The sequence below is a fragment of the Passer domesticus genome, chromosome 3 (genome assembly GCF_036417665.1).
Source record: "Passer domesticus isolate bPasDom1 chromosome 3, bPasDom1.hap1, whole genome shotgun sequence".
Taxonomy (NCBI): Eukaryota; Metazoa; Chordata; class Aves; order Passeriformes; family Passeridae; genus Passer; species Passer domesticus.
In genome coordinates, this window is record NC_087476.1 from 98,167,636 (window position 1) to 98,195,472 (window position 27,837).

At 36.3% G+C, this 27,837-nt stretch overlaps 1 protein-coding gene across 5 annotated transcripts in view; it reads left to right on the forward strand.

Moving 5' to 3' along the window:
* BTBD9 (BTB domain containing 9) overlaps nucleotides 1-21,216 on the forward strand; it is a 108,728-nt gene extending 87,512 nt beyond the window's left edge. For 4 of the 5 annotated variants that reach the window (XM_064414562.1, XM_064414563.1, XM_064414565.1 and 1 more), the window contains exons 11-12: nucleotides 12,632-12,710; nucleotides 17,312-21,216. In XM_064414562.1, the coding sequence (XP_064270632.1) occupies nucleotides 12,632-12,710; nucleotides 17,312-17,416 (184 nt within the window). In that variant the 3' untranslated portion in view covers nucleotides 17,417-21,216. Of the gene's footprint in view, nucleotides 1-12,631; nucleotides 12,711-16,587; nucleotides 17,267-17,311 lie in introns of those variants that run through there. The other variant, XM_064414564.1, reaches the window with a different exon arrangement.
* Nucleotides 21,217-27,837: the final 6,621 nt, after the last annotated feature.

A 27,837-nucleotide genomic window follows, 5' to 3' on the forward strand; every position in this document is an offset into this window, starting at 1 on the left:
TAAAAATGGTCTTCGTTGAGACCTGTGTCTTTTTTTAAGGAAAATAAGAAGTAAGTGTGTCCTTCCATGGGACTGTGGTTGCCCACTTGACTGCAATATACATAATGGAGATGGGAGTGCAATGTAAGTGATTGATAAGGTCTTGAAATCCTGAGGTTATCCTTTCTGGCATTAGTTCTGTGTTTAATATATTGCTGTAGACTGAAGAAAAATTGCTCACTTGCTTTCCAATGTAGAAAATCAAAGTGGATGTTGTGGAAACAAGGGAGAATTTCACAGGGGCCCAGATTTGAAAAGACAGAATACTTCAGTGAGAAAATTTGCATTGCTAGTAATATTTCCTATTCATTTTCCTGGCTTCAAGGATCTGTGGGTAAGAGTTCTTTCTGTGAATCAGACTTCTTGTCTTCACTGTTTGCTGCCTGGCTTTATGGCTACCTGTAGTTGCAGTGGAGTTAGACTTTTGTGGAGGTCATTAACCTGCTGTCTTGCAAGTGTTCTGTGAGGTCTCTAAATAATTTTTGCTCAGTTGCTAGTACAAAGAGGAGGATGAACTGTCTGCCAAACACAGACCTCGACAGACACCTTTGATAATTGGGAAGTGGAAGAAAAAACTATAAGAAAAAATTAAATTATGTTTAAAGAGCGTGTATTGGTTTTGGCAGACTACTGAAGCATGAACATCCCCTTTAAACTATCAGTGTGCTGCTTTGGATTGTTTTAATGGCATTTTTAATGTAGTATTTTGTGTAAATTAATAATCCAGTGCTCAAAGGCAGGAAGTGACAGGTTACTCCTAACCTTTTCTTCTCCCAGTTTTAAAAGGCTGAAGAAAAAACTGAATGTCTGTTATCTTCACAGGGGAAGCTTGTGTACCTTCCCTAAGTGAGAGCCAATTTATGCATACTGGTTGTGTAATTGACAATTTTCACATGCTCTGTGGAGGCTATTTTTTTTTTCTTTTCCACAATAAGCTGTTTCTCTCTACACAGTATGACAGTAATGAAAAACAGTCATGTTCCCTTCTATTTTTAAAAACATTTATGATAAGTGGACTTGAGCGTGTTAGTGTTGAACAATAGAGACTTGCACTTGTTAGGAGAATTTGCTGACAGAGTCTGAAAGTCAAATGAAAAACAAAAGATACCAAAGGCCAGTAGGAGAACCAGACCTCAGAGTTAATGACACTTCTGATAAAATAAACCTGCAAACACAAATACTAAGCAGGCTATCACGGTACTCATCAGCTCAGTATCGTTCTTCAAAGTTCTCTTCTTTGTAGTTATTGTGAAATGGATCTAATCCCTTGGCAGGAGGCATAGTATGTTCTAACTAATACTGTAATGGAATTTGAGAGACAATGAATATTGGTTTTGGATGGACAGTTCTAAAGCAGTTTGTATCAACTGTTTGTATGGCTGGTTGAGATTTTCTCATGGCAGGCATTACTTGATTTCCAGGAGGCTTATAACATACTGCATTATACATGTATTTTTACTTCTTTGCTATTCAGAATGTTCTGCTGTTATAAATGTGTAAAAGCTTCCAAACTTAATTTCACATTTCCATTGCTTATTGAGTTTTTATTGTATAATAGCTATTTCAATTCTTAATTCAGTTCCCCCTCAATTTTTTTTTCTGTAGTTCATGTATAAATCTAATTAATACTTTCACATGAAACAGCCTTTGGAGTGTGGATGCAAGAATCATTATCAAAATTTAGTAACTGTCTTCTGATTATTTTTTTCAGAATAATTTTCAACTTTGAGGTCTTTGCTCTTGCCCAGTGTTTCATATTTCTACCTCATGACATATTATATGCATTTCAAGTTTTCATTCACTACTGTATTTTATTTGATAATAATTCACAGGTAGATAACACCTAGAGAGATCTAGATCATGTGCTTAACAGTCCTAAACCACTTTCCCAATGTACAGAAAAGTGTTTTCCATGTTGTCTGAGGATTTCTAATGAGAAAATACTTCTGCTCTAAACAGTAATGCTGGCAAACTCGAGTTGGGATTTTTTTCCTGGCTACACTTTTGTGAAACCAGGTTAATATCTATCATGATATGATTATTTCTTCTCCTATGGAGATAATATCTGAAGTGCATGAATATCTTTCCTGCATGGGGCACATTATGTACTTATATTTGTAGTTTCTTTTATTTAACCACAAACACAACAGTTTTTTATTCCTTTCCTCTTCTAGTTCCTGCACTTCACTGTATGATCCCATTTCTAGAATTCCCTTGCATGATTTTTCATTCATCATTATTTTCCTTAACTACTTCCACAGAACTGTTTTCTTGCACAATAAAATGGCTCAAATGTTTCTCAGCTCTTTCCCACTGCCTGTATGCCTGCCTCACATTTCTTATGTTGTTTCCCATCAGGTTTTCATGCATCTATTGTCCTGTCATACCTAGAATGAGAAAACATTTTTCCTAATTTCTGTGTAGTCCTTAATTCTGTCTCATGCCTGAGCTCCCAAGCAGCAGGGTGGAACAGGATAAAAGGAGCTGTTCTTGTACCTCTGATGTCAAGCAGATTTTTTTGACCATACTTCAACCTATTTTACATGAAGTTAATTTCACAGCAAAACTCTTCTTGTACCTCTTCTTCTGTCAAATGGAGTATATTTCAACTATGATTCATCCTATTTATTTCACATGAAGCAAATTTCACAACAACTCGGTGAAATCCAGATGCCTGCTCCAGGGTTGCCGAACTCACTGTAGCCACATTCGTACAATACAAAATTAAATATATTCAAGCAACATGTCTAGGAAATTGCTACACTGTGAAGCTCAATTTCAAGTCTCACTTCACAAAAATAAACCAAGAGTTCTCATTAGTCTGTTCATTATCCTGGTAATAATGCCTACTGGAACAAGTCAGACAGATATAAAGGGTCATTTTGTGTAATTATTGAGCTTTTAAGCCCTGCACGATAGAGGCATTGAAGTACATATTCTTCCCTGTGTTTATATGCTCACATTTTCGAAATATTCTAATAAGGCAAAAGAAGAAAGACTCCAGCTTCACAGTGCTGTCTTATTAAGCACAAAGAATTAAGATTTCACAGAGAGAAACCAGAGTTTCTATTTCAGAGCATTAGGAGCCTCTCAGCAGTGTAGAATTTCTGCATCGAACATTTCATTTGCTGGCTTCTATTTTAGGTGATTCTAGCTTGATTGAAGAAGAGTCTGGCTTCTTTAAAGTTACATTTCTTAACAGCAGTTCAGGATCACAAGGTTCTCAAATTGTTAATTTGTCTTTTCTATTTTTCCACTTCTACCTTCAGTTCCTTATGTTTGCTTTCCAGCCACAAATATACATGAATCTTTTGAGCAAGCCTTCAACAGTGTAACAAGGAGCTTCAAACTGCAGTGTCCTATTCTGCCTTAAATGTTTTATCATGTTCTTGTTCACTACAGCTCTGCATGTACCATATTCATTAAAGTTTTTCCTTGCTCCATTTTGCCCTGTGACTGCCATGGTCTCGGCTCCTCTTCATGCACATTGCTGTGAGGAGAGTTGTGAAAACACCACGGTAAATCTGACATCAATTTGGATTTTAGCTCACTTCTGCCTCAGAGAAAATAAGCAATACCAAATAATACCCTCAATATCACTACCTGTTTCTTTTAGGTATTGAGGTTTTTCCCCCATGCCAGCAAAGATATGAATGTCTCTTTGGTGACCAGCAAAAATAGTTAAATTAAAAATAGATACATGTATTGCTATTACCAACTAGGAAAAAATACTTCAAGAAAAAAAGGCAATTCAGTATGTATAAAATATTTGTAGTATAGTCTTCTATTCAAAATAAAAAAAATCAAAACAGTCATTTACTTTCAAGAATTATTATTATTATTATTTTGTGGCAGTACATTGGCTTGCCTTCACAGTCTTAAATTCTCTCTTGAAGATGTCTGTGCGTGCATACATGTACCCACATGCATGTAGGCATACCCACACATGCACCCTCTCAGCACTTGTATAAATAAATATTACTACAAAAAGGTTATCCATATTGTACATGTCTCCTGTGAAATTGGCCTGTTTATCTGCCTGAGATAAGAAAGGAATGGCTATTACCCGAACTGTTGTTTTGAGGCTATATTTGTTTACTTTGAAATTCATTGTTGGTTAAGATAATAAAATAATTAATAAGAGATACCCAAGTAACCTAGAATGTAAGGGTTTTGTTTTTTTTTGTCTTTAGCCCTTTCTTACAGGCAAAATAATTAAATAATACAGCAACTGTTAACATCTCCTTCGACTGTCAGGAGGACAGTCAGGTGTTAACATGTCAAATCAAGAGGTTTGCCCTAATTTGGTAGTTGATATTTAAGACCTAATTTCATCAAAACTCTGAAAAGTACCCATTTGTTTATGCTGGCCAAAACAGGTATGGTCTTTAATGCTTCATACTGCATGAATCTTAATACTATTCATGCTTAATACTGCATGAATCTCAATGCAAAACAAATGTTTTACATTGAGATTCATGCAATATTAAGCCATTGATCTAGTCACAGTAATGTTTTTACCAGAACAGATTATAACCATGAAACACAAAGTCCAAGAATTGTATCTTTAGGTTCATCCTTTGAGGTTTTCTGCACTGTGTGGCATGTGGTCTATTTTTTTAGAATAATGCTTTGTCATTTTGTTTCACATACTTAAAGAGATGATGCTTCCATTTTGCTCTTTCCTTTTCTATTACACAGAATTCCACGGTAAGAATTTTATTTCTCAGTGCAGAATATCATCATATTACCCAATTACATTCCACTATTTTTCTTCTGTACCTGTAAACTAATTTTTCTTTCTTAATGGATTTCATATATTTCATGTACACATATATGAAGTCATTATTTTTCCTGATACCTTGGCTGCTATGCAAACAAGTTTTGCCTGACTTCTGTTTTGTGCTCTTTCATTATGAGTCATGTTTCCTTTCTTTTTAAAATTGTATTTGTGAAATTTTACCCAGTTCTTTGTTTATAAATTTTGAAGGCACAGAGTTCCCAACTAAATACTAAAATTCAGTTTTCCAGACACTATTCTGAAGGATTTTCATTTTTTCTGTTCAAAAAGTAACAGAAAAAAAGTTGTATGTTACTTTTGTCTGTTTTGTTTTTAGACACTCTCATGTCTAAAATTACTGCAGTCCTGAATTCAGGTTCAGGGTTTTCAGTGGGTGAGTTTCAATCTGAGGTCACAAGGCTTTCCTTTCTGACACTGAGGTTAATAGATAATTCAGTGTGGTAGTAGAAAGGGTAACAGTTTTCCTCCCTTCCATTGCCAAACCTCACTATGCTTGTATTGCTGTTGGGAGGAGGCACATGCTGATTTACTTTTTTCACTGTTTTATTCTTCTTAGAGGCTGTGGTTCAATTTACTGCATTCCTTGGAGGTTTGACATGTCAATTAGATGTTATCGACTGTAATAGAAGAGCGGTTGCTGTAAATGTGAAGTTTTTACGAGTGGGCCGTGAAATTACACCCAGGGGAATGGAAGAGACAAGTGCGATAAATAGCGTTAGTGTACACACTACAAAGAAACTGATTAATAGGGAGCATGTTTCTGCCTCATATCTCTAAAAGAATTGCTTATATATTTGTTTTTAATCAATTTTTCCATTGGTATGAAAAGTTACATAATAAAAGTAGCCCACAATCTGTTGTAGATTTATGGGGACAAGAAGTCTTCAAAGTTGAAAGCATCCCATAATTGTATTATTGGTTTGTTATTGCATTGGATGGCTTTTCATATCTTTGCTACCAATGTGAACATCAGGAGCAATAACTACTGGTAACAAGTAAGCACAAAAAACCCAGTTCAGCCTCTGAAATTATGCAGATATGTCATGCTTATGTGTGCTCTGATGTACACAGAAGATGAACTCTCGAGTTACTGCAGTTCACAGCCTTTGTCTGCTGTCAGCTTCATCTGCCACTGCCAGTCCCCAAGGATGTGTGTGTAGTTCTTGCTACAACTTAGAAATTTGGCTCATGGAATTCTGCCAGTTTCCAGCAAATTGCTAATAATTTAATTTTATGTAAGATTTTAAAATATATGCTCTATTTTGCGGAATAATGAAAGATGTCTTATTAAAACTGAAAAAAGGTGTAGTAAGCAAGCTAAATTATATGAGCTTATTCAGTACAGAAATTCCAGCAGTTGCCTACATTGGTATGTGGAAATACTTGAAAATTGATTGCTTCTTTTAAATAGAAAGATAATTATTACATTCACTTTTCCCGTTGTTCAGTTTGACTATATTTTTAACATTTTCTTCTTGTAATACTTTTTCTAAAAAGGTAAAAATGTCAGCACTGAGGCTTTGAAAGCAGGTGTTACTGTATGGAGTCTTTCAAGTGAGAAGTTTTATAAAGATGTCAGAAAGCCAGTATAGACTTTACGAAATCAATTATATGTCAGAACTTTTTTTTTCCAGTAGGTCTGTTTTGTCAAGCCCATATTTGGTTTCTACAACAAATCCTATGCAATACAACATTTGTAGCAGTTCAGTAAAGCATTCTTATAGAGGACAGATATTTTGTTTGGGTTGGTGCAAAGGACCAAATCATAGAAATTATCCTACAGATAGCTACAAACTTAGTTCAGACACTTTCAGAATTATACAGCCTTTTGGGAAGTATTTTTTTTTGAGGGAAAGTTTCCCAGAAATGTTCATGCATGTTTTTACTTGTCAGTATATAAAGCTATTATTCAACAAGTACTGCAACAGGTAACTTTTAGTATTTATTATTATTCTCACATTTGTTCTAGACTCTTATAATAGTTACACAAACCATTTTTATTACCTCTGTTAGTACTTAAAGTCTTTTTTGGCTGTTTGGTGTGTTTGGGGTTTTTTTGTGAAGATGCATAATTAGATCAGTTTTGCCTCCATCTCTGAGAGCAACAGATAAAAAGTTGTTACTTCCAGCTTGGACCTTCCTTGCTTCCTTAGGAGTCCCATGTTTCATAGGCCACCTTTTGAGAAACGCCGTCATGGTCACAGCATGAGATGGAAACTGAGTTTTAGTTGAGGCAGACCAGTAGTAGAATTTATCTTAATTGGATTCAATTTATAAACCAAAACATTGATGATCTTTGATTCCTAACAATATTTTCTTTCTCATGCTTTGTCTTCCCCCCTCAGTAGCTTGGGAGGCTGGATGGCAAGGGGTTGGCTGAGCCAGCTACTCAGTTTGACTTCTTTAAGGGTCTGTGTTTCTGAGTTCCTATGTTGAAGTGCAGCTGTAACAAGACAGGGAGTATTCCCTTCATTGTTTAGTACTGTTGTGGTGGAAAACATGAGGTTTACAGCCAATTTATAAGGTAGCTGTAGACCTTTTTATAACAAAGAGTATCTGTATAACAATTACTTTTATAGCATTTATGGTGTGTGCTTCTGTGTTTATTTTATAGGTACTCCATAAGAAAGGTTAGTATGGTATTCATTAACAAAGCAGGGGGTGTAACATATGCAGAACATACTGTGGCACTCCTCCAGTAAGCTTGCTTATCTGTGCACACAATTTTATATGGCAGCATCACATGCTGGTTACAATCTGCCTTCTTTATATCAGTACAGTCATCAGACTAATATATAGAAAAAGGACACAACTCTTCTTTCATTGTCTTGTTACCTGCTTTTACAAATTCCATAAAAAATACATAGTGACAGTTGAAAAAGTCAACATCCAAATAAGCTAAGAAGTGTTTCATCACTTACTGTAGAATAAGGCATATGTAGACAAATATTAGAAAGTAAAATGGAGGTTAAATTTGCTTCACAGTCTGCTTTGCCTTTTTTTTTTTTTTCTTGGAGTGAGGAACAGAAATATGGAAGTTGTATGTCGTCTTGGAAAGTGAGGAGACATGATGTGCACATTGAAAATGTGCATGCTTAGCCTAAAGCAAGCCTTGATAGGAATATGGTATGGTTATTACAGCTCGATGAGTGTTAGTTACATGTAAGAGCTTCTCTTTTGTCTGACATCTTGGGCCTGAACTGGGTTTCAGCTCTGATCAGTGCTGCTCTAGTAAGCCCATAGTGTGGTAGTATTGTGTAGTGCCACTGGCTCATTAGAAAACCCCCATAAAATAAAAGTTTCCCGTTCTTTCTCAGAGAGAAGGAAATAATGGGGAAGAATCACTATTGATGTCCTATTATGTGTAATAAATCTTTAGAAAGCTAGCAGCTTTTCTTAGAAATAACTAGGAAAATATTCTAAATGCTTAAATGCTCTTCTCTGTAGGAGGTGAATTGCTCTTTTGGAGCTATAGATAGTTTAATGAATAGCAGGGTATTTGGTTTACCTGGACATCAGAATTTCTTGCATTCTTCTTGCAATAGCCTAATAAGGAAAAAGACAAGAAGAAATATGAAAGTGGGATGATTTTTAGTGATCTTTTTCCTTTCTCTGAATAGAGTGTGATGAAAAGATTGTGAGATGCACAAAGCCATCAGGTTTTCAGCTGCTGCTGTTGGAGAGGTGAAAATTCTTTGCCCAAGAGTCTGTTTATATGTTTAAACAGAGAAAGTGATTTTCATTGCAAGGAGCTCTAAGTGAGACAGGCAGAGTCAGAGAATAAGAGAGCAAAAGATAATTATCTAAATTATGTTCAGGCTATTACAGAAGACGAATATAGTTAAAATGTAATTAAGTATGACAGGCTCACAGGATGCAAGCATGGCTTTGGAATGCTAATCATCAATTACTGCGTCTCCTTAGGGGAGTCAGGCAGAAAAAGAGTTAGAAGTCGTGTGGCTGAGGTGAGATGTAGAGTGTTAAACGCTGTAGGACTGTAACAAGGCTAATTTCTTTTTTAAAATGGAGCTGCTAGCCAAACAACTTGTAGTGTGCATTTCAGCTAGAGGATCCTGGTATAAATCTGAGTAGGCTGCTAGTCCTGGGTCTTCTCTTTGGGGTGGAAACCTCAGCTTGACGCAGTGATTATTTCTGTTATGAAAGTGATGACCAGAACTGCTGCAGACTGAGCCAACAAATCTAAAACAAATCAGCCAGCAAGACAGGTGTCAAAGCATAAAAAATATCAACACTGCCTGAATATTTAATAAAGCTAAACCCTGAAAACTATATTTGTTATAGGGTCACTAATAAGCTGTACAGAGACACAAAAAGTCCAAAAGAAAGCAGTGTCATTTTATGAGAGAAGTAAATTCTGATAGCTTCTTTATGACTGTGTCCCAGGTAAAGACAGTAAAAGTATTGCCAACGGTTTGAAAGATTTGTTTGTTTGGCATATGGGGAGTAAAGGTGAAGAGATGCCATCCATTACACAAGACTATCTAATCCCAGGCTAAGAATGAAGTGGTTTTGATCTGCTTTAATGCTGCTGTTCCTGTTATAGAGAGACTTCTGTGAATAATTGTGAGAGCAATGTATAAAGTTTAGAGGAAATTTTTATAAAGACCATCAAAAGTGATTTTGAGAATAGAAAGACAAGCTTATGCAAAGAAAATGTAAAGTAAGCACACAGGCATGGCATGATAAGATAATAGATAAATGACATGACTACAAAACAATTTGCAAAATACAGTTTCTACAGAGAAACTGAAATTATTAAAATAGTACCAGCAGAGATAACTAGTAGTAAAAAAGGAAAGTTAGAAAAAAACTTGAGGTTTACCTGTGATGTTTTTAATTGAGGAACGCCACTGAAAAATTGTTATGGCTCTATACATTAATTGAATTCTAAGTCAATTTGTTATATCAACAACAAATGCAAAAAACAGGTCAGATATGTCTTGATAATGTTCTGTCAGAAATCTCTTTTCTTATAGGGGTATAGTTACATTCATAAATTATCTCTTTGCTGCATAATAATGTCTGTACTGTAGAGGTATTGCCTGGCATATATCAACATTCTCAAATGTACTGTTGCAGTCAAATCCATGCATTTTTCTACTGAAGGTTTGCCTTGCTTATTTCAAAAATTATGCTTCCCAATTCACTTGGCTTGTTTTCTATTTGGCTTTTCTCCTTTTTGCTAAGAAAATAAAATGAACCTCCTAATTTTCTCCTTATGCAATTAAGTATTAATTATCCAGTGGCAATATTCTTGAATTTTAATAACTTGCCTACAAATGGTATGTAATTTTGACTTTATTTTTCCAATGAGAAAGGAGTAAAATGGACACATACCAAAATATAAATAGTCTTAGGACTGAATTTGCTGAAAATGCTATCTAAAACACTCTCAAGATTTTTTTTATTCTTTTTCATTATATTTTAATATTATTAAAGAAGTAATTTTAATCCAATTCTAATAATGCTGTTGTAGCAGAAAGTAAGGACTTGCAATGCATTGAGAAGTGAACAAGCATAGGAACTTCCTGGAGGAGTTGATCTGGAAGTATGTCATCAAAACAGTCTTCAGAGATCTTTTTCTCAATCTCTCTTACTATCTGTTGTGCTCTTCAGATGTATTCCCAAATAGATGCATCAGCTTCCCTGGTATCACATCCTGGCACAAACAGTGACATTTATTGCTGTGCTTGGAAACTCTGCACTGAGTTTGTGCAGTGTGTATCTGACCAGTGCTCAGAAATGGTAGAAATAAATACAGACCCACTTCTGTTCTATTTTGTGGTCTCTAATTAATGTCTTTTCTTATCACAGAACACAAACTCTACATTAGTGTCTAGGGAGGCACAGACTCTTTAATATCTACTTTAGTATTTTAAACTCTTTTATTTAGTGCAGCTTTAAAATATTTTCCAAATCATGAGAAAGCAAACTGTTTATACATCATCGTTCTCCTTGCAAAAAGTTTTTGTGTGTAAATGTCAAAGCATATGCATAATGCAAACTATGGCAATGCTTTGTTATGAGAAGCACTGCTGTGATCATCTCTTTATCCCAGCCTCTCATCTTTGGGACATTGTAGTTCAAGGTAACAAATTCTGTTTGCCCATGGAGATTGACTGACCATACTAGAGTAATATTAGAAGGGATGTCAAGAAAAGTAATTATCCTGTTGGGGGGAAATGTTTAAATCATAGCAATCTTTCAGGTCTTGAAACAATCAACAAAATAGTCTATTCCCATTTTATATTTTATTTAGAGCATGAAGAAACAACCTGAGCTTTAAAATAGAGGTATAGCCACATAAGGGATATAAATAAACCATACCATCAGGTAGATAACTGCCTACCTCTGAGGCCTGCCACAAGCCACACCTCTCTGTTGCCATGAATGACTCTAATTACACCCATTACCTCATGGAGTAAGACCACTAAACTATTTGAAATCAGGACTTGATTAGATTTGTAATCTTCTTTAAGCAAATATAACCAAACAGCGGTAATAAAAGTAATAGCTAACTAAATTAAGCTGAGAAATGCTATGTTTGTTACAAAAGGAGTTTTCCCAGCAAGAGAAAAATGAAATGTCGGACAAATAGTCAGCAATGAAGCTGTTCATACTGCCAGGCATTGGGGTTATCTGCTGACAGTGAGTGGTGTTCTATTCCAGTTTTACTTTGGTCCCCTTTTTCTTACATGAACACTTCTGAAGGTATTCAGAACCCATTCTGGAAAACTATCCAGTTTTTTTCCATAGTAAATTAATCAAGTTACACCTAATTTAATTTTATTTCTGAGGCCTTCTGTTATATAGTCTAGTTTGGCTGAGAAATTAAATTCTAGATTTTTTTTTCATGTTTTATGAATAAAAATAATTTATACTTTAATGTGCTCAAGTACTAAACTAGTGGAAAACTGGTGCCCAACTGAAAGCTCTAGTTCATGGTATTCTTTTTATTGGTTCTGTTGTACTGTGAGCACAAAGGTATGGTGTCCTTTTCCTGCTGTGTATTAGGCTGCTTGAGATGTTGCACCTCACTCAGATCAGATGAGTATGAGTGAGGAACAAAGATTATAGTGGTCCCAATGTACCTCTAATGTTCTAGTCTAGCCTGAAATTATATACCAGCTCTGGAAGAGTGGTCTGTTCTCCTCACTGCTGCGGTGTCAGCATGGGGAAATGCTCACAAACTGAACTGCAGATGGTACTTCGTGGCATTTTTAATTTCTGGAAGGACCTTGGTCCACACAAAGAAATCTTGGCTCCTCTTGCTCTACTGCTCCACTTAGAGTGTGAAAAGTTGGAAGTTTTAGGTAGTTTGGTGTGGTTGTTTTTTTCCCTCCTGCAGTTGTAATTTTCTTGAACCAAACTCTGGTGATTCCTGGTGAGAAGTTAATAGGAGGATGCACTTTTATTTATCTGACCTTTTTTTTAATCTAATATAGTCCATATTAGTTAAGGATTTTAGGCTGTAATCCAGGCCTTTTTTCTTTGACTATTTTCTTAACTTTCAGCTTCAATAGTATGATTGTTATCCCTGCATGAAAATTATAGTGGTATAAGGTATGTATGAAATTGCATAAGCAGAGTCAAGACACTTAAAAATGAGGAAGCGGTGCTGGAAATTCAGGCAATGAAAAATGTTTCTCCATTTGCCCTGTTAAGTGATAATAGTACATACATACTGTTACTTGAATGCATTCTGTATGTTTTATTGGAGGCTTTTATGACTGTTCAATATTTGTATGTCTTTTTGAATTTTCTTTGTAGATCCTGGCAAACAATCACTTTTGATAAACAGCCTGCATCTTTTATCAGAATAGTTGGAACTCGCAACACAGCTAATGAGGTAAGGAACTTCTAAAAAACCCCATATTCTTCAAGAATATACTACAACACAGTTTTTCATGTCTTGCAGTAAAATTCGTAAGGCCTTCTCAAATGTACATACTTCATCTTTTTGCTCTGGCAATCTAGCAAAACACTTGAAACTGTTCCTTGTTTTGACCTTTCTACACTGCTGTCAAACACTCCTATTGGGTTTGTTTTTAAATTAATCCTGATTTTGGTGAACAATTAAAATACCAATTTAATACACTAGAGAAAGGTGTATGGTCTCTGATATACTTGGATTTTATCACCCGTATATTATCTTTTTAATTAATAAAACATAAGAAAAATCTCAGTACTCATAAGAAAATCTTATTTGCATAAGATTCACTTATAATTAATTTTCATACCTGGTGAATTGGTTGACTAATAGTGGCCAAACCAGAAGATTCTTTTCATTTTATGCAGAAAAAAATATTTTTTCTGTATAAAAAGAAAGTGCAGTATTATCCCATCTTTGTTTACTTGTGCTTCTGTCTTTTGTAGTCATTGTGTATTGTCTCAGATGAAGTCCAGATTTTACTCTTGACTTCAGTGAAACAATTTACAATATGTGAATTTAAGAGTATATGTACGTCTTTGTGAGATTAGGACCTTATATGACAACATTACAAGAGGCCCCAAAGGCCACAGTTTGTGTGTATAGACCTGCCTATATCCCACATGTGTATCTCACCACCAAACATGGTACTCTGATGTTTGGGGTAGCACTATTACATTTGGATTAATTACAATTTGTCATCTCCAGAGGTGAGGTTTTCTGATTGTATTTAGCATTTGGTATTGCTGGTTCCTAAGCACTGGGAGCATCATCCAATGGCATTGTCTGTTCCCAGCTGTAGTGCAGCTCCTACAAACCAAAGCAGCACCAGATATCAGTATCTCAGCCAACAGAACTGGGAATACAAATTTTTATTTTGTGTTTCTGAGCAGTGTCTCTGATTGTACAGTTCAGTCTCAATGAGTCCTTAGAATTAGAGTCAGAAGCTGCCTGTGGGGTAGTACATGTGTGAAGAAGGCTTCTTCCATTACTGATCCATACTGACAGTCTTGTTTCCTCTCATGCCAGTGTTTGTAAATTCCCAACTCTCTGTTAAAAAAGAATGAGGTGCATTGCATAAACTTAGCAATGCAGGGAACATTGCTTTGAGCTTTGAATTCTTGAAGGTAGCTTTAAGCCCTGAAGAGCAGTGGCCTTTTAGCCATAATTCTAATTTCAAATTGGTTACTATTTCCAAGGAATTTAATATCCTGTATAATTATTTATATAGATCACTGCATAACTGTAGTGAAGATGAGTATGAATAGAGGTTACAGCCATTCATGTAGTGTCTCAGTTGAATTATAAATACATCCTGTTCTCCTTTGTCTTTTCCTCTTTTGTCTGTAAAATCTGCATCCAACAGTAATTTGATTTTTGTTTTTTAAATTATTTATTTTAATGCCTATAGAGGAGGAACACTGTCAGTGTGCACATATTACCAAATTACTTACATATGTATATATAAAAGAGAGGGTCTGTAATGTTTTGTCATAGATTTTAGTCTTCCAAAGAAAGCAGCAAGATATTTTTTTCCTATTTACAAATTAAATAGGAATAGTTTAACCAAAATCTTGGTTTGTTCTATAGTCTCAGTAGTCTCTTCAGTAAGAATACAAGCAGTGTCCAGAATTACTTGCCCACAGCTGCTACTACAGTTTGTCAACCATTTTCATTTTTAATAAAATACACAGCATATTCAGCAGCATATTCTTATCAATGAGTATTCTTTAATAAGTACAAAATATTCCTTACTTTTTCTACCTACACATACCTTTGAACTTTGAAACACAATCTGTACATCTCAAAGGGAAGAGTTGATTTTTTGAATTTAAAATAAATCCCATAAAATTTCTCCATTTTGTGAATTCTTCAATCTTTTAAACTCATTTTTCCTCACCATGTTTTTCAAGTTCTGAAAGACAAGTTCACAAATTTTTTGACCAGGAATTTGAATAGCTTTTGTTATATTAGAACATGATAGAAGTGTAACTTTCTTTTTACTTGAGTTTACACACATCCTGCTTTTGTAGAGAAAAGAATTATTTTTCCTTGTCATCATTTATTTGTCAGATAGGTCACCTGATACTTCATGTAAGTTTTCTGTTGTTATTCCTCTCCAGTATCACTGACCTGGAAAGGACACCTAGTTGCTGATGTGAGAGCTTTATCTTACAAATTACTGTGCCAGTGTATTTGTACTTGGCCTTCCTGCTTTGTGTGTCTGACCTCTCTCAAAATATCCATGAGAAGTAGAACATGACGTGGGTCACAGGGTGATCCTGAACTGTTATTTTTTTCTTTTGAGAGAAGCCCATGCAAGATTGTTTGTTTTAGTGATGTTGTTCTGAAATGCTTAATTCTGATACCGGATGCGGCAGCTGGGCTCGACTGTGCTTCTCAGGCTTAGGCTTCTCCCACGCTGTATTCTTTATATGCTGAGGTGGCAGAGTAACTGAGAATCATGTTCCAAATTCACAGGCTTGCCAATATGCCACATGTTTTCATCACTAAGAATTTGATATGAAAAAATCAGTAAAAATAAAAGTTAAAATTTAAGAATTGTGTACTTCTGACTTTCTCAACTACTGTTAGCTAATTTTCAGGGCTGTCCATGCACGCTATGTTTAAAAAAGCTGTATCACTATGTAAAGTGAGGTTTTAAATGAGAAACACTGTTATTGTGGGATACAGCAGAAATGCAGAATCTTCTGGCTTAGAGACCTCCATCACATTCTGTGCTTCCTTTCAAAGAAAGCAGCATCTTACAGAGCTACACGGATGAGAGAATGTTCTTTTCTGCAAGGCCTTATCCTGAAAAGTGCAGCTGGAAAAATTGCAATAGCTGTTACTTTAAAAACACAGGAGTGGGATGAGTACAAAAGGGACTTCTCTAGAAGTGTAGATAAATACAAAAATTGGCTTCTCAAGAACTGTAACAGATGGAGAGAATGCATGCCAGTATAGGAATTAGTTCAGCTTTAGGACAAAAACAGAAGAAATGCAGAGGAAAACCATTTTGTGCACATGTGTCTATGTATGGGTGCCTGTGCAGATTTGTAATCTGTTCATATATATGTATATATAAAGGCATAGCAATACATCTTTATGTGAGCATATATAGAAATATAAGTATGTATTGCAAAGTAGCTGCATAAAAACTTATACTGAGGGGGCACAAGAAAATATAATGGAGATTTTAAAAAAAACCAAGCAGTGACTGAAAACTTTTTAATTCATTTTATGTATGCTGTCAGAATTCGAATTAGCTAGCTACATCCTCAGAAAAGACCTGGGGCTACTGCAAACATGTCACTGCAGATGTCTGCTCAATGTTCAGTTGAGCAGGGATGGTCAAAAAGAATACTAGGATTTGAGGTTATATTGGAGAAAAGATAGAAAATATACTATTCTGTAGTCTTGTATGAATATGTAGTATATCCGTCTTGTTTATGATATTTGATTTCACCCACATTAATTGGAAAGGGTCTGGGAAAGGGCAGTTAAGATTATAAGAGATTACCTTGCTTTGTGAGAAGAGCTTTAAAGACAAGAATAATAGAAGATGTCATAAAAGTATACAATGTTAAGACAATAAGTTTAAAATTCAGGATTTAATATTCATCAAGCTTTAGCTTTTAAACTATAATGCATGGGAAAACAGCAAATTTAAAGCACTGTAAAACAATATTTTTATTTAGTGTGTGTCAAAGTCGTGCAATTCATAGCAATACAAAATCATATGGAAAGAGGCTTTGTAACAATTTTAAAGAGTTCCTCCCCCTTCTCCTCCCAGGCTCTTCAAGAAGAAGTAGAAGTAAGTACAGTAGAAAGTAAATTGGAAAAAATGCTTAAGCACTTGGTCCTCTTACTCTAAGATACAGTCACCTGTACACTGGTCCCAGATATTGTTTGAATCATCAGAAAATGATCACTATTTCAAAAGGAATATTTCATCTGATGAAGCAGCAGCCACCTTGGACACTCTGAATGCCTGTCTACATACTCCAGGACATGTCTGTAGAGCTGCCACTGTTATTACAGCAGAGGGCAATCTTGAAATAGAATCATGTTGGTAATGATTTAAATTTCATTTCTAGTGTGCATGAACATTCAGCCTCCTGAGGAAGTGATTGGATCATAAAATGTGTTTAAGACAACTGATATAATTGTTGTTATTATCCAATAGCATGTAGTAGGTATTTCTGGTAGTTGGCAAAGGAAAAAAAATGTTTACAAATATTCCTATCTGTTTTGAACCATCTTTCTGATTTTTAGTGCTATAAGTAAAGGTTGGTATAATTTAAAGGCCTTCTCTTGCTCCAGTGTTGACCCTCCCTAATGTTTATTGCCCATGAGTAAATGTTTTTGACCTCATGGTGAAACATTCTATTTGGCTTTGTCACTGATCTGGCCTGCAGACTTCCATAGAGACATCCATGTAAACTTCATCTTACTTTGATCATGTTTTTGTCAGCATTAAATTGTTTTGCTTTATCTTCATTTTTTGTTCTCTCCAGGTGTTTCACTGTGTGCATTTTGAGTGCCCAGCACAAAACAGTACCCACAAGGACGAGAGTAGTAAGGAAGTAGCAACAACAGAGGTGGGAACTAGTGGACAGTAGCTTGTTTCTTGCCCTGTTGGAGCTGCAAGCACCTGCTGCCCTGCATTCCCCTCCTGGATCCACCTCACATCCTCATGTTCAGCAACCATAAAGGAGGTTGAAAGGGAGCTTTTGCAGCCCCACTGACATTCTATGAAATTATTCAGAACCTTCTTGTGCTGGCACCTTTCTTTCTCCATGAATGAAGGGGACCATGTCTGAAAGCTGGAAATATTGAAATGGAAAAAGCTTTCTCCCAAGGACATGAAGAGACTGTCGCACTCTCCTCGATATGTTCAAATCAGGCTGGTCTCCAAGGGGGGAGAAAATAAGTCTTCAATCTTCATCAAGTACCCCATTAACACCCTACCTCTCTAATCTAACCAAGGCAAGGAAAACAGAAGGGAATAAAAGGCAGAGCTACAGTGGAAATCTAAAATTACTCAAGCAGAATGGAAAGCATATGAAATAAGTATTTGTTCCCTGGAGGCTTTTATTAGCAAAAAAATTGTTTATGGAACACATCAGTCCAGAATATATTTTATTTTTAAAGTGATTCTTCATCCATATTCCTTTGTAACTAGTAATCTGTTTTCTAAATAATTTTGATTCTGTATTCCACTTAGTTTCTTTTTTTTAACTGTAGCAAATGCTGTACAGTAAATTAAGGAAGTATCAGACATGTTTACCTGCTGAGATGCAAATTTTCTGATTCATCAGTGGGATGACAAGAAAAGCATTCATGATATCAACAAACTAATTAATGTATCTATATTAATCTTGACCTTAGTTGACTTTTCAAAGTTCAAAATTGTCATTTCCTACATTCAAAAGGAAGTTTCTGAATCAAACATCCATCTTGAAGAAAATTGTATTTTTTCACTCCTGAAGATGATTATTTAAATTTTGCCTGCCTAAGACAACTTGCAACAGAACATCAAAAATGTTTGGTTTAGAAAAGTGGAACTCCATCTGGTCACTGACAAGCAGTTGTTCAAATACCAAAAGACGAATTTGCAGATAATTTACATTTTTCCAAGAAGTTGTTTTACAGTCTGGAGCTAAAAATTCAAAGACTGTGTATGCATTAACATTTCTCATGATCTTCATAAAATGTGATGCTTTTGTACTGTGTTGTAAAAGATCTGATTCTTTACAGTCACAGAATTCGTTATCCATCCATATCTGTCTGGATTATATTGCCTGCTACTTTGCTTATTCTGTTTTCACACTGATGATGATGTAGTCTCTTACTCTCCAGATCTGCATGACTTTTAGGAAGGAGCTCCATGTTGATCTTTCAGTATGGGATCAAGAGATTTTGTGTTAAGACAAATGCTGGTGTAATTGGCAAAATTGATTAGGATGCTTGCTCCTCCTCACAAAGTATTTTATATTGGAAATGTCAGCTAACCAGTTTTATGAACTTGGAATTTCCTGTGGTGATAAATAACCTTGTCAGAAGAAAACAAAGCTAGTGCAGGATAAATACGGTTTTTTTATTACATAACCATAGTGATAAAATGAGTTATATCAACATAGCAAATTGTATCTTAATTTATCACACTGCTTAATTTGAAATCATTTCCCTGTTGGATACTAGTTGTGCTAAACCCAAGAAGAAATATAATCAGTGGTAGCAATGAATCAGAGGATATTTCAAATAAGAAAAGCATCCCTTTTCTTTCAAATAAAATTGATTAGGCTTTATCAATAATATTATAGTATTTTTCATTGCCAAATTACAGTTTAGTTCTGACATTTGCATACAGTTCCTTCCCTTCCCACTGCTGTGTTCTGACTTGTGAATGTCTGTTGGTGAAGATGGGTGCCCACTGTGCTGTATAAAGCTTCTAATTCGTGTGCCACAGCTGCCTTTGACACTGTGGAGTTCTGAGGCAGTGCATGTGCCAGCCACTTCCCAGTCTGCAGGGCTGATTACCTCATTGCTTAACAGCCTTTGGAGCATGGAAGAATTGAAACCAGCTACTGAGGACACCACTCTCATGTTTATGCATAAGTCCAAAAAGTTGGAATTTTTTTCCCTTTAAAAGCAGAAAACGTTTTCAGTTGCAATCCATGCTGGAGCTACTGAGATGCCTGGAGCATATCTTGCTTTTGGTAGATAAGTCTTTGCATGGCAGTGGTGATATTTCTTTGCGGTTCCATCAAACCAGTCTGCTTTTCTCAAACTGGATAAGCAAAGAGCATGACTTCCTAGCTGTTAGTATTTAGTAGCCACCATTGTAAATAACGTTGAAAAAAGTAAAATCAAAAAAGTTTGTGCCATCTGTTCTGAGCCTAGGCTCTCAGAGAAAGAATGGAATTTTTCCATTTGTAGTCTTTGATGTGCACAGTTAATTTTTATGATACAAATAAGTCTTATAGGCTGTAACCTATAGAACATCTGTTTGATCTTGTCCTTTAACTCACTTGTGGAAAAGAAATCTCTTTATTTCCCATGACATTCACTCTCTGCCAAGAATCTGGATGAACATATCTGAAATCCCCAAAGCAAAAACTCTTGAGGTCCTACAGACCCTTCAGTTTCCCACCCCCATAAATTAATAAAAAGAAAAAACAACTTTGCATTATCCCTTCAAGCAGGTGAATAGCAATTTTTAGTATTAGACTTCTCAGTCACAATGGGCCTTTCTCAGAGTCTTTATTTTATTTAGAGTTGCTCTGAGAACCTGGCATCAAGGTGAGCTCAGTGAGCTCCCAGGCTTTTAAGGCAAGCCCTGCCACAAGCCCTTCACACTTTGAACCTTTACCCTCTTTAAAGATATAATGTTTACAGAGAGCTGAACTCCACTGGGTCTTCTAATACTGCCCACCCACAAACACCCCTAATACCTGTATTGCCTAGAAGAGGTCTCTTGTCTTAAACATTGTGTTAGCAATGTATTAGTAGTGACAGAGGAGGATACAACACTGATTTGTGGTTTTGTGTGAATGTTCTCATTCTTTCTAATTATTGTCTGTATTTATTGACTCCCAAGTTCAGATGTACTTCCTGTATATTCGTCTGAAGTTTGAGGTTTTTTTCCTTTTATTTTTTATCTTTGCTTTTCTTTTCAGGAAAGTAACTTGTGCTGTTACGGTGTAGTATCAGGGTTTATCAAAGTGATGAAATGCTGTAATTATTCACAACTGTGTAATCAGTCTTATTCTATTTAGAACAAGGTTAGAGCAGAACGGACCAGGCACTCATTGCTTTCTTATCAGAAATTATAAACTGGACCTGTTCTTAGAGTCCTGCATAATAGAAATAACTATACTGACAATATTGAGCCATTGATTCTATTTGGTACTTCAGCATCTTTAAATTCCCCAAGCTTCCCTCTCTCATTTTTACTTCTATAAGTTGAATTCAGCCTTAGACTTAACTCACATGGAGCTCAGCAAAGGCCTTTCTAAAATCTTTTTATTTAGTTAACTTTTTCCAAATGAAAATAAAAGGGTTTATTCACAGAATGTAGGGGAAAATTATTATCTGAGGAAATTAATTTTTGAAGTGAGCAAACATTGTGCAGCTTACAATTTTTCAAGATACTTTTCAAGTCATTTCCAATCAGCTTTAAAACAAGTTCAAATGGCTGTTAAATGGAATTACAATGAGAGAAGTTAATGCAAGTCTAATGTAAAAGACAATACAGAAAAGAAATTGCTAATATTGTTAGAGTAAGAACTCTTCTTCATTGCAGTTTTCTTCCTTCAGAGCTCCATTTCTTTCTTTTCTCCATGAAAATCACTTATTCATTATGACAACTCATGTAAGAGCTCAGTGCTTCTCAGCATTGCTGAAAAATTCAGTTTAATGCATCTTCATCTTTACTGATGACAACATGAGAGAATTTTCAGTTGAGTAACTGACTTGATGAGAGTTGGTTTCCATAAAAGAAAGCAAAAGAAGTCTGTAATTGTTTCAGTCTAATTAAATTTTCAGTACAAAAATTAGATGACAAAGTTATTGCCTTTCTTGTCTGATTGTTGTGTTATCATAGTTCTGGTTATAAAGTGACGCCCACTCAGAGACACTTAATAAGGGGTTAGAACTTTGATTTCACAAGCTATAGATTGCATTTCTCTGTGAAGATATTAATTGGCTTATATTTTGACAGGTGTTAGTCTACTGTCAAATAAACAAGTGAATGCATTGGTAATCTTGTTGTTGTGACTAGAGTAGTAAGCAAGTGATAGAGCCAGTAAGAGTTAATGTATCCAAGAGTAAACGTTTAGGCTTGTGCGTCATCATATCAGTTGCCAGAGGACTAAACCATGCTTCAAAAATAATTGTAGATCCCAGAGGATTCTTGAGGCCTGGTTTCCATTCCCATCTTTCTGTTAATGGTTCTTTTTAGGTTAGAATCATTAGGTCTCTCTGAACTGATTGTTGTTGTTGTCGTTGTACTAGTTAACTCATATATATATATATATATATATATATGTGGAAGCTCCACAAAGTTTTTTTTCAGGATACAGAAGTAGAGGTCCTGGGTCAAGTTTTTGGACTATTAAATACACATACATACATACATATATATACACACACACATAGATATATATATGTGTGTGTGTGTGTATGTGCATTAAATTGAGGTTGTAGCTAATGATTTAGCTTGCATTTAAAATGTGTTCTAAAGTTCCAAAATGAAAAAAAATCTATGCAGGCAGGTGTGAAACGCTGCTGTTGTGGCATGGCAGGATGCTGGCTGCTTTAAAAGTGCAAATGTCTAAAAGAGGTATAGGTGAAGCAGTCCAAAGTTTTTGTCCATTTGTTCAATATTGGCGATTTGGCTGTAGTGAGGTATATATAATAAAAAGCAAGTTAAATGCTTATCTCAAAGATGAGTGCAGTCCAAAGAAGGCAGATATTCCTCCTAGCTACCTTGTCTGCCATGGTTTGCGGTATTTACAGAGTGAACCTTCACAGGACTTCTGTTACCTGCTGAGATAAACCCTGCAGTCTTTTTGCCCTTGCCGAGCTTTTGTTGCAAAGCTTTGGCTGACATAATGACAAAGTGCTACTCGCATTCCACGCTGGAATCTGGGTCTCTGAATGCTTACATGAAAAGTTTTAAAATCACTCTGCAACTTTCTTAGATAAAGAAAGCCCAAATTAAAAACTGCAGCATAGAATGAGGAAACTGCAGTTATCTGTCATATGCCCACGTTCTGACTGCCTGTGCAACCACATACCTGTCTTACCATACTGTATGTGTTTAATTACCACGGCATGTCCAGATGGTGGAAGTGAAGAATGAGCTCCGTACACCCATGACATTGTCCATTTTCACATAGCCAGTCATTAGAGAAGTACTTCTCATACTGTTTCTTGCAGCCTAATACAATAATATAACTCAGTGTTCTGAAGAAATTATAATTGATTCCTTGTATGCATGTAATGGAATTGAAGTTCAGATTACTAAATATTTGAATGAGTGGTGGCACCACTCTGCACAGGTGTAAACATGCCTCTCCAGTGCCTCTTACTACTTTAGGCCCCGGGCTATCACAGAGGAGGAAAGCTGCACTATTGGTAAAATGAACTTTTATTCATCCTTTTTGTACTTATCATCTTGGCACATCTATTCTCTTTGTGCAGCTGCTCAGTTAAAACAAGTTTCTCATAATTTTCAGAATTAATCCTCTGACTCCTGAAAATCGGCAGATACACGTCAACATCTTCAGTCAATTATATTAAGCAGTCTGAGGAATTTACAAAATTAATCTAATATGGTCTTTTATACCAAATTCTATGTGTCCAAAAAGTACCAGCCAAGTCCTGAGTTGGACAGTATTACTGCTCAGATGAGGGTGTCTGAACTATGTGCCCTCTAGTCCAAGTGAACAGCAGACATCACAGTGTCTTTCTGTAGAGGAATCAGGGAATCACAGAATTATTGGGTTGGAAGGGACCTCAAAGATCATAGAGTTCCCACCTCCCTTCCATGACAGGGACACGTTTCACTAGACCAGGTTGCTCAGAGACCCATCCAAGCTGGTCTTGAACACATCCAGGGATGGTCATCCACAACTTCTTTGGGCAACCTGTTCCACTGCCTCACTACCCTCACAGTAAAGAATTTCTTCCTAATACCTAACCTAAATCTGCTCTCTGTCAGTTTGAAGCCATTCCCCCTTGTCTTGCCTCTACATGTCCGTGTAAAACATCCGTCTCCATCTCTCTTGTAGGCTCCCTTTAAGCACTGCGCAGACGCAGTCAGGTCATCCCAAAGCCGCCTCTTTTTCTTCATTCATGTAATTTGTGGTCTGCATCACCTATCTGTTGTCTCTGCACTCTTGAGCTGTAGTTGCTAGGTGGCAAGATTTGTGGTTGGTACCTGGAATCCAATAAGTGTGTTTAACCATAGATGTTAAGAAATTTTTGTCTTTACTCAAAACTTTTAGCTTGTGCTTTTGAAACATGGTCAGGCCACAGAATTGGCTTCTGGGTGTCTTCTATAGCTGTCTGTTGGATTTTTGAGTTATCTTCAGTTGCTAAAAGATGGTAAGATTCTTCTCAGGAATTTCTCATAGAGATTTGTCGTGCTGAGAAATGGCTTTTGAAAGTGGCAGGTTCATTGCTGGAGAGCAGGGGTGGGTTTCTTCTGCTTCTACAGGCCAGGATCCTGTTTGGGTTGTTCTCGGAGTTTGTTTTTGCCATTATTAATAACAAGGGTGTTGGTGTTGCATGATCTGGATCTGTTTCAGAAATTGTGTTACTCATTCTGAGAGGTAAATACTTTAATGAATGGTTTTATGCAGTAATAAAGAGCTCATGAGGCTTGGATGATTAGATTAGAAACATCTCTTAAAGCAAGAGCTGGAGTTGCAAAAAGAGCAGTTTGGCGGAAAGACAGACTGGTACAGAATTACCTGGCTGCATCTGTGCATATATAGCAATGGAAGTGTATGTGTTAAGCAAGTTGAGTGACCATTTGCAAAGATGTGTTTCTATATGGCCTTTTTTTTGCTAAAAAACCCGGAATTTTATTAAGGAATCTATCACTCATCTGAATATGAGCGCTAAAATAGTACACAGGAAGTGAGGGTTTAGTAGTTTTTATGGCAAGAGCAACACAAAGATACAATTCTTGTGGTCTGAGCTAGTTCTATTTGTCCCCAATCTTTGCAGCTCTTACTTTCTCCTACATGCTTTCCCCAGCCTGTTGTTCCTTTTCTTTTCCTCCCTACATAACATCATATCACTGTTGCTGGGGTGTTCCCTGTAATTTTCCTCTGTATTGTGATATATTAAGGAATTTTAAAAAACTATTTAGTTTTACCTCTTTTTCCTATGCTGAATAAAATATCATCGTTCCCTTTCATTCACATCAGACTCTAAAGGCAACTACCACTAGGCTGTCAAGTGCTAGTCAGCAACATTTGAATTTGGCTCTCCGTGGATGTGTGAAATAGTAATCCTTTTGGGCCTTGTGCTTCCATGACCTGTTTACAGTCTGTTACCCTTAAGAGGAAAACAAGTAAGAAGTTTACTGTTGACTTAGGAAGTAGGTCAGGTTTATGCTGGCTTACATAACTTTAAACACAAATTTTAGGTATTTCTTTCTCACCATGGTACACCAGATGTATGCTCAATTTGCTCGTTGTGCATCATCCAAAGCATTAATTGTACATAAGTGGTCTTTTCTAAGTATACTGCATTATCACAAGTGAACCTTGAAATAATTCATAACTTTTCAGTGTCCCTATGTGAAGGTATTGTAGCTGTCCAGGGATCTGAAATCCTACTGAGCACATGGACTCATTTTGTGAAGTTAGCATTACTTCACAATTTGGACCGCATGTCTATTAATCTTGTCCAGTCTCTCATAAAACGTTCTTTCCTTTTTGCTTTGCTCAGTGTCTCTATTGTCTTTGGGGGTTTTTTTAAGTGAATGTTAATGTTCAGAGCCAGGCTAAATAGAAGTTTAGCTTTTAGTGAACTTTTTCACTCATTCTTTGTTAGTGGCTCCTCTTTCTTGACAGACAGTAATTTAAATCCATTTTACACTATATTACCTTCCCCTTCTCCGCAGCAATTATAATTGTATCTTGAAATTCTTGTGCATTAAATCCCTTTCCTTCTTTCTAATAGAGTGGTTCTAAACTACCTCAGACTTTGTTGTGAACAGGTACGAGTTTCAGCTACAGTTTTTAGCCTCTATCATAGTCTTGGAATGTTCTTTAAGTGCATGTGTATGTAGCAAAACCAGCCTGCCAGACCCTGATTGCATTTTCAGGAACACGGTCCCAAGTGAGACACGTAATTGGGATGAATTCACAGCCACACCTGTTCAGGCTCTTGCTGATACCTCTTTCAAGAAAAGCTTTTCAGGAGCGCAATTTCTGGTATGGGAAGCGCTTTGACTTTCTCTTTGAAGGGACATGATGCTGCCTGCCCTGGACAACTTCCACCTCTCCATCATTGTGACAAGCATCATAAAACTGCATCATCAGGCCTCCATCTCTGGCTGCAGGATCCATGCTATTGCATTGGACTGTGGTCATCATATGAGAATAAATCCCACCTGGTGTGTTCTGATGACCTTGGTGTCATTTTATTGTCATTTTATACAGTGGCAGATAGGCATTACCGACCCTTTGGGCTAATTAGGTTTCAGGTAAAATGGTGGTTGCAGATTGTGCTGCAGTGCTCCAGTTGATAACTTTGGGAAATGTCTGGTTTTGTAAGTTATCCATTGAACAACCCGGCAAACCTTGTTAGTACTGATTTCGTTTTCACCAGCAGACATGCATATCATCAAAGAAGCATTTTGTAACATGGAATTTTCTATGAGCATCTGGAAAAAGAAGCATCCCAATTATTTTCTTAGTAGCAATGTGTGTATTTGTAATGAAAGTTTTAGAATTATTAAACTGCTGTAAGCTATTTTGTGCATGCTCTGGCATTGTATTAACAGTTTGTATTAACAGCTGACAAGCAGAGGGCTGTGGCACACAAGGAAGGCTGGCTGTGGATTTTACAGTTTCAAAGAGCAGCAGAGTGCCAGAGTGGATCCAGGACCAGACAATGCTCAAAGCAAATAATAAAGTGAAACTTGTGCTTTGTATTTATTTCTTTGGGGATTCTTCTTCAAAGTATTTAACTTCACAGGAAAATATAGAGTATATTTAAAATAGTAACAATTAGAAATACACCTTTTCAGGAATGAGAGAGGTGTGATTTGGAAAATAAAGTGATCTTTTGTGCTTCACTGCTTGTCTGTAGTTTTATTAACATAATGCTAGAACCTGTCTGATACTGCTCAGATATTTCATGTGTGAGTAGAAGACTTTGGGCAGAACTGTATTGATTTCTCATCAGAGCAAGGAAGTTAATAACCTCATCATTGATATATTAACTCATAACGACATAGTCTTAAAATCAACATAGAAAATGGGGGTGATTTTCACTGTGATTCCAGGCCACCAGGCATCCACACAGCTACTGCAAATGTTTGGACCAACAGGTGCTGGTGTTGCTACCATTATGTGCTGTTACACTCCCTGGATGAAGTGTATGAATGAGTATTTCCCTTTATTTCACAAAAAAATGTGGACTAATACTGTGGGACTTGGGATTCTGTTTCCTAAAAACAAACCAAAAAAGGCCTGATTTTTCAGAGGTTTGTAGCTGATAAAGCCATCAGACTGCCATGAAAGGTGGGAGCACTGAATGTTTGATTCATGAATATTAGACCTTTATCTTCCTGGCTTATCAACCTCACATATTGAACAGAATGTTTGTAAGCCTTGCCCATCTTTCAGTACTTCATAGCCTAAAGCAGTTACAGTCCTCCAGTCTCTCTCCGTAACTATGCTACATTCCTCTATCATGTAATCTTCTAAACATTTGTATGTCATGCTATTTTCTTCATAAAAGTACATAACCTTTGTTACCTAGAAAGTGGAGAGGTCAAACTCAAAAAGATGGTACTAAGTTGTAAGATCAAGCTGAGGTACCACAGCAAACCATACAATGCCACAATGTAATTAAATCTAATTTCTTTTGTGCCTTGATTAGTCATACAATAGTAAATACGCTTGACACTTATTATTAGATTCTGAGAATAAAAATGAGATTTTTTAAGTGTCAGGCCCTCCTGTTCATTTTAAGAAGCAGATGTGTAGAATCTGAAGCAGAAGCTGCCACTCAGCTCAGTTACTAAATTGTGACACATGTGGAAATACTGAGGCGAGGAAGCCTTACTTTTGAAATTATGTGTGCATAATAAGGTACAGGCTGAAAGTAAGCCAGAAAGCAGTATAATCCAGTCAATGAGAAGAAGCTCATGCTGGAGCCATCTGCATTCCCATGCCACGTGTCCAAGTTAAAAACAGAGTCAATGACTTTATCTCTTGACAAATCAGAGGCCTCTTGAGGCCTTTGGGAAATTTGCATTGCAGCCCTCAGCAAAATTTTCATTGTGTTC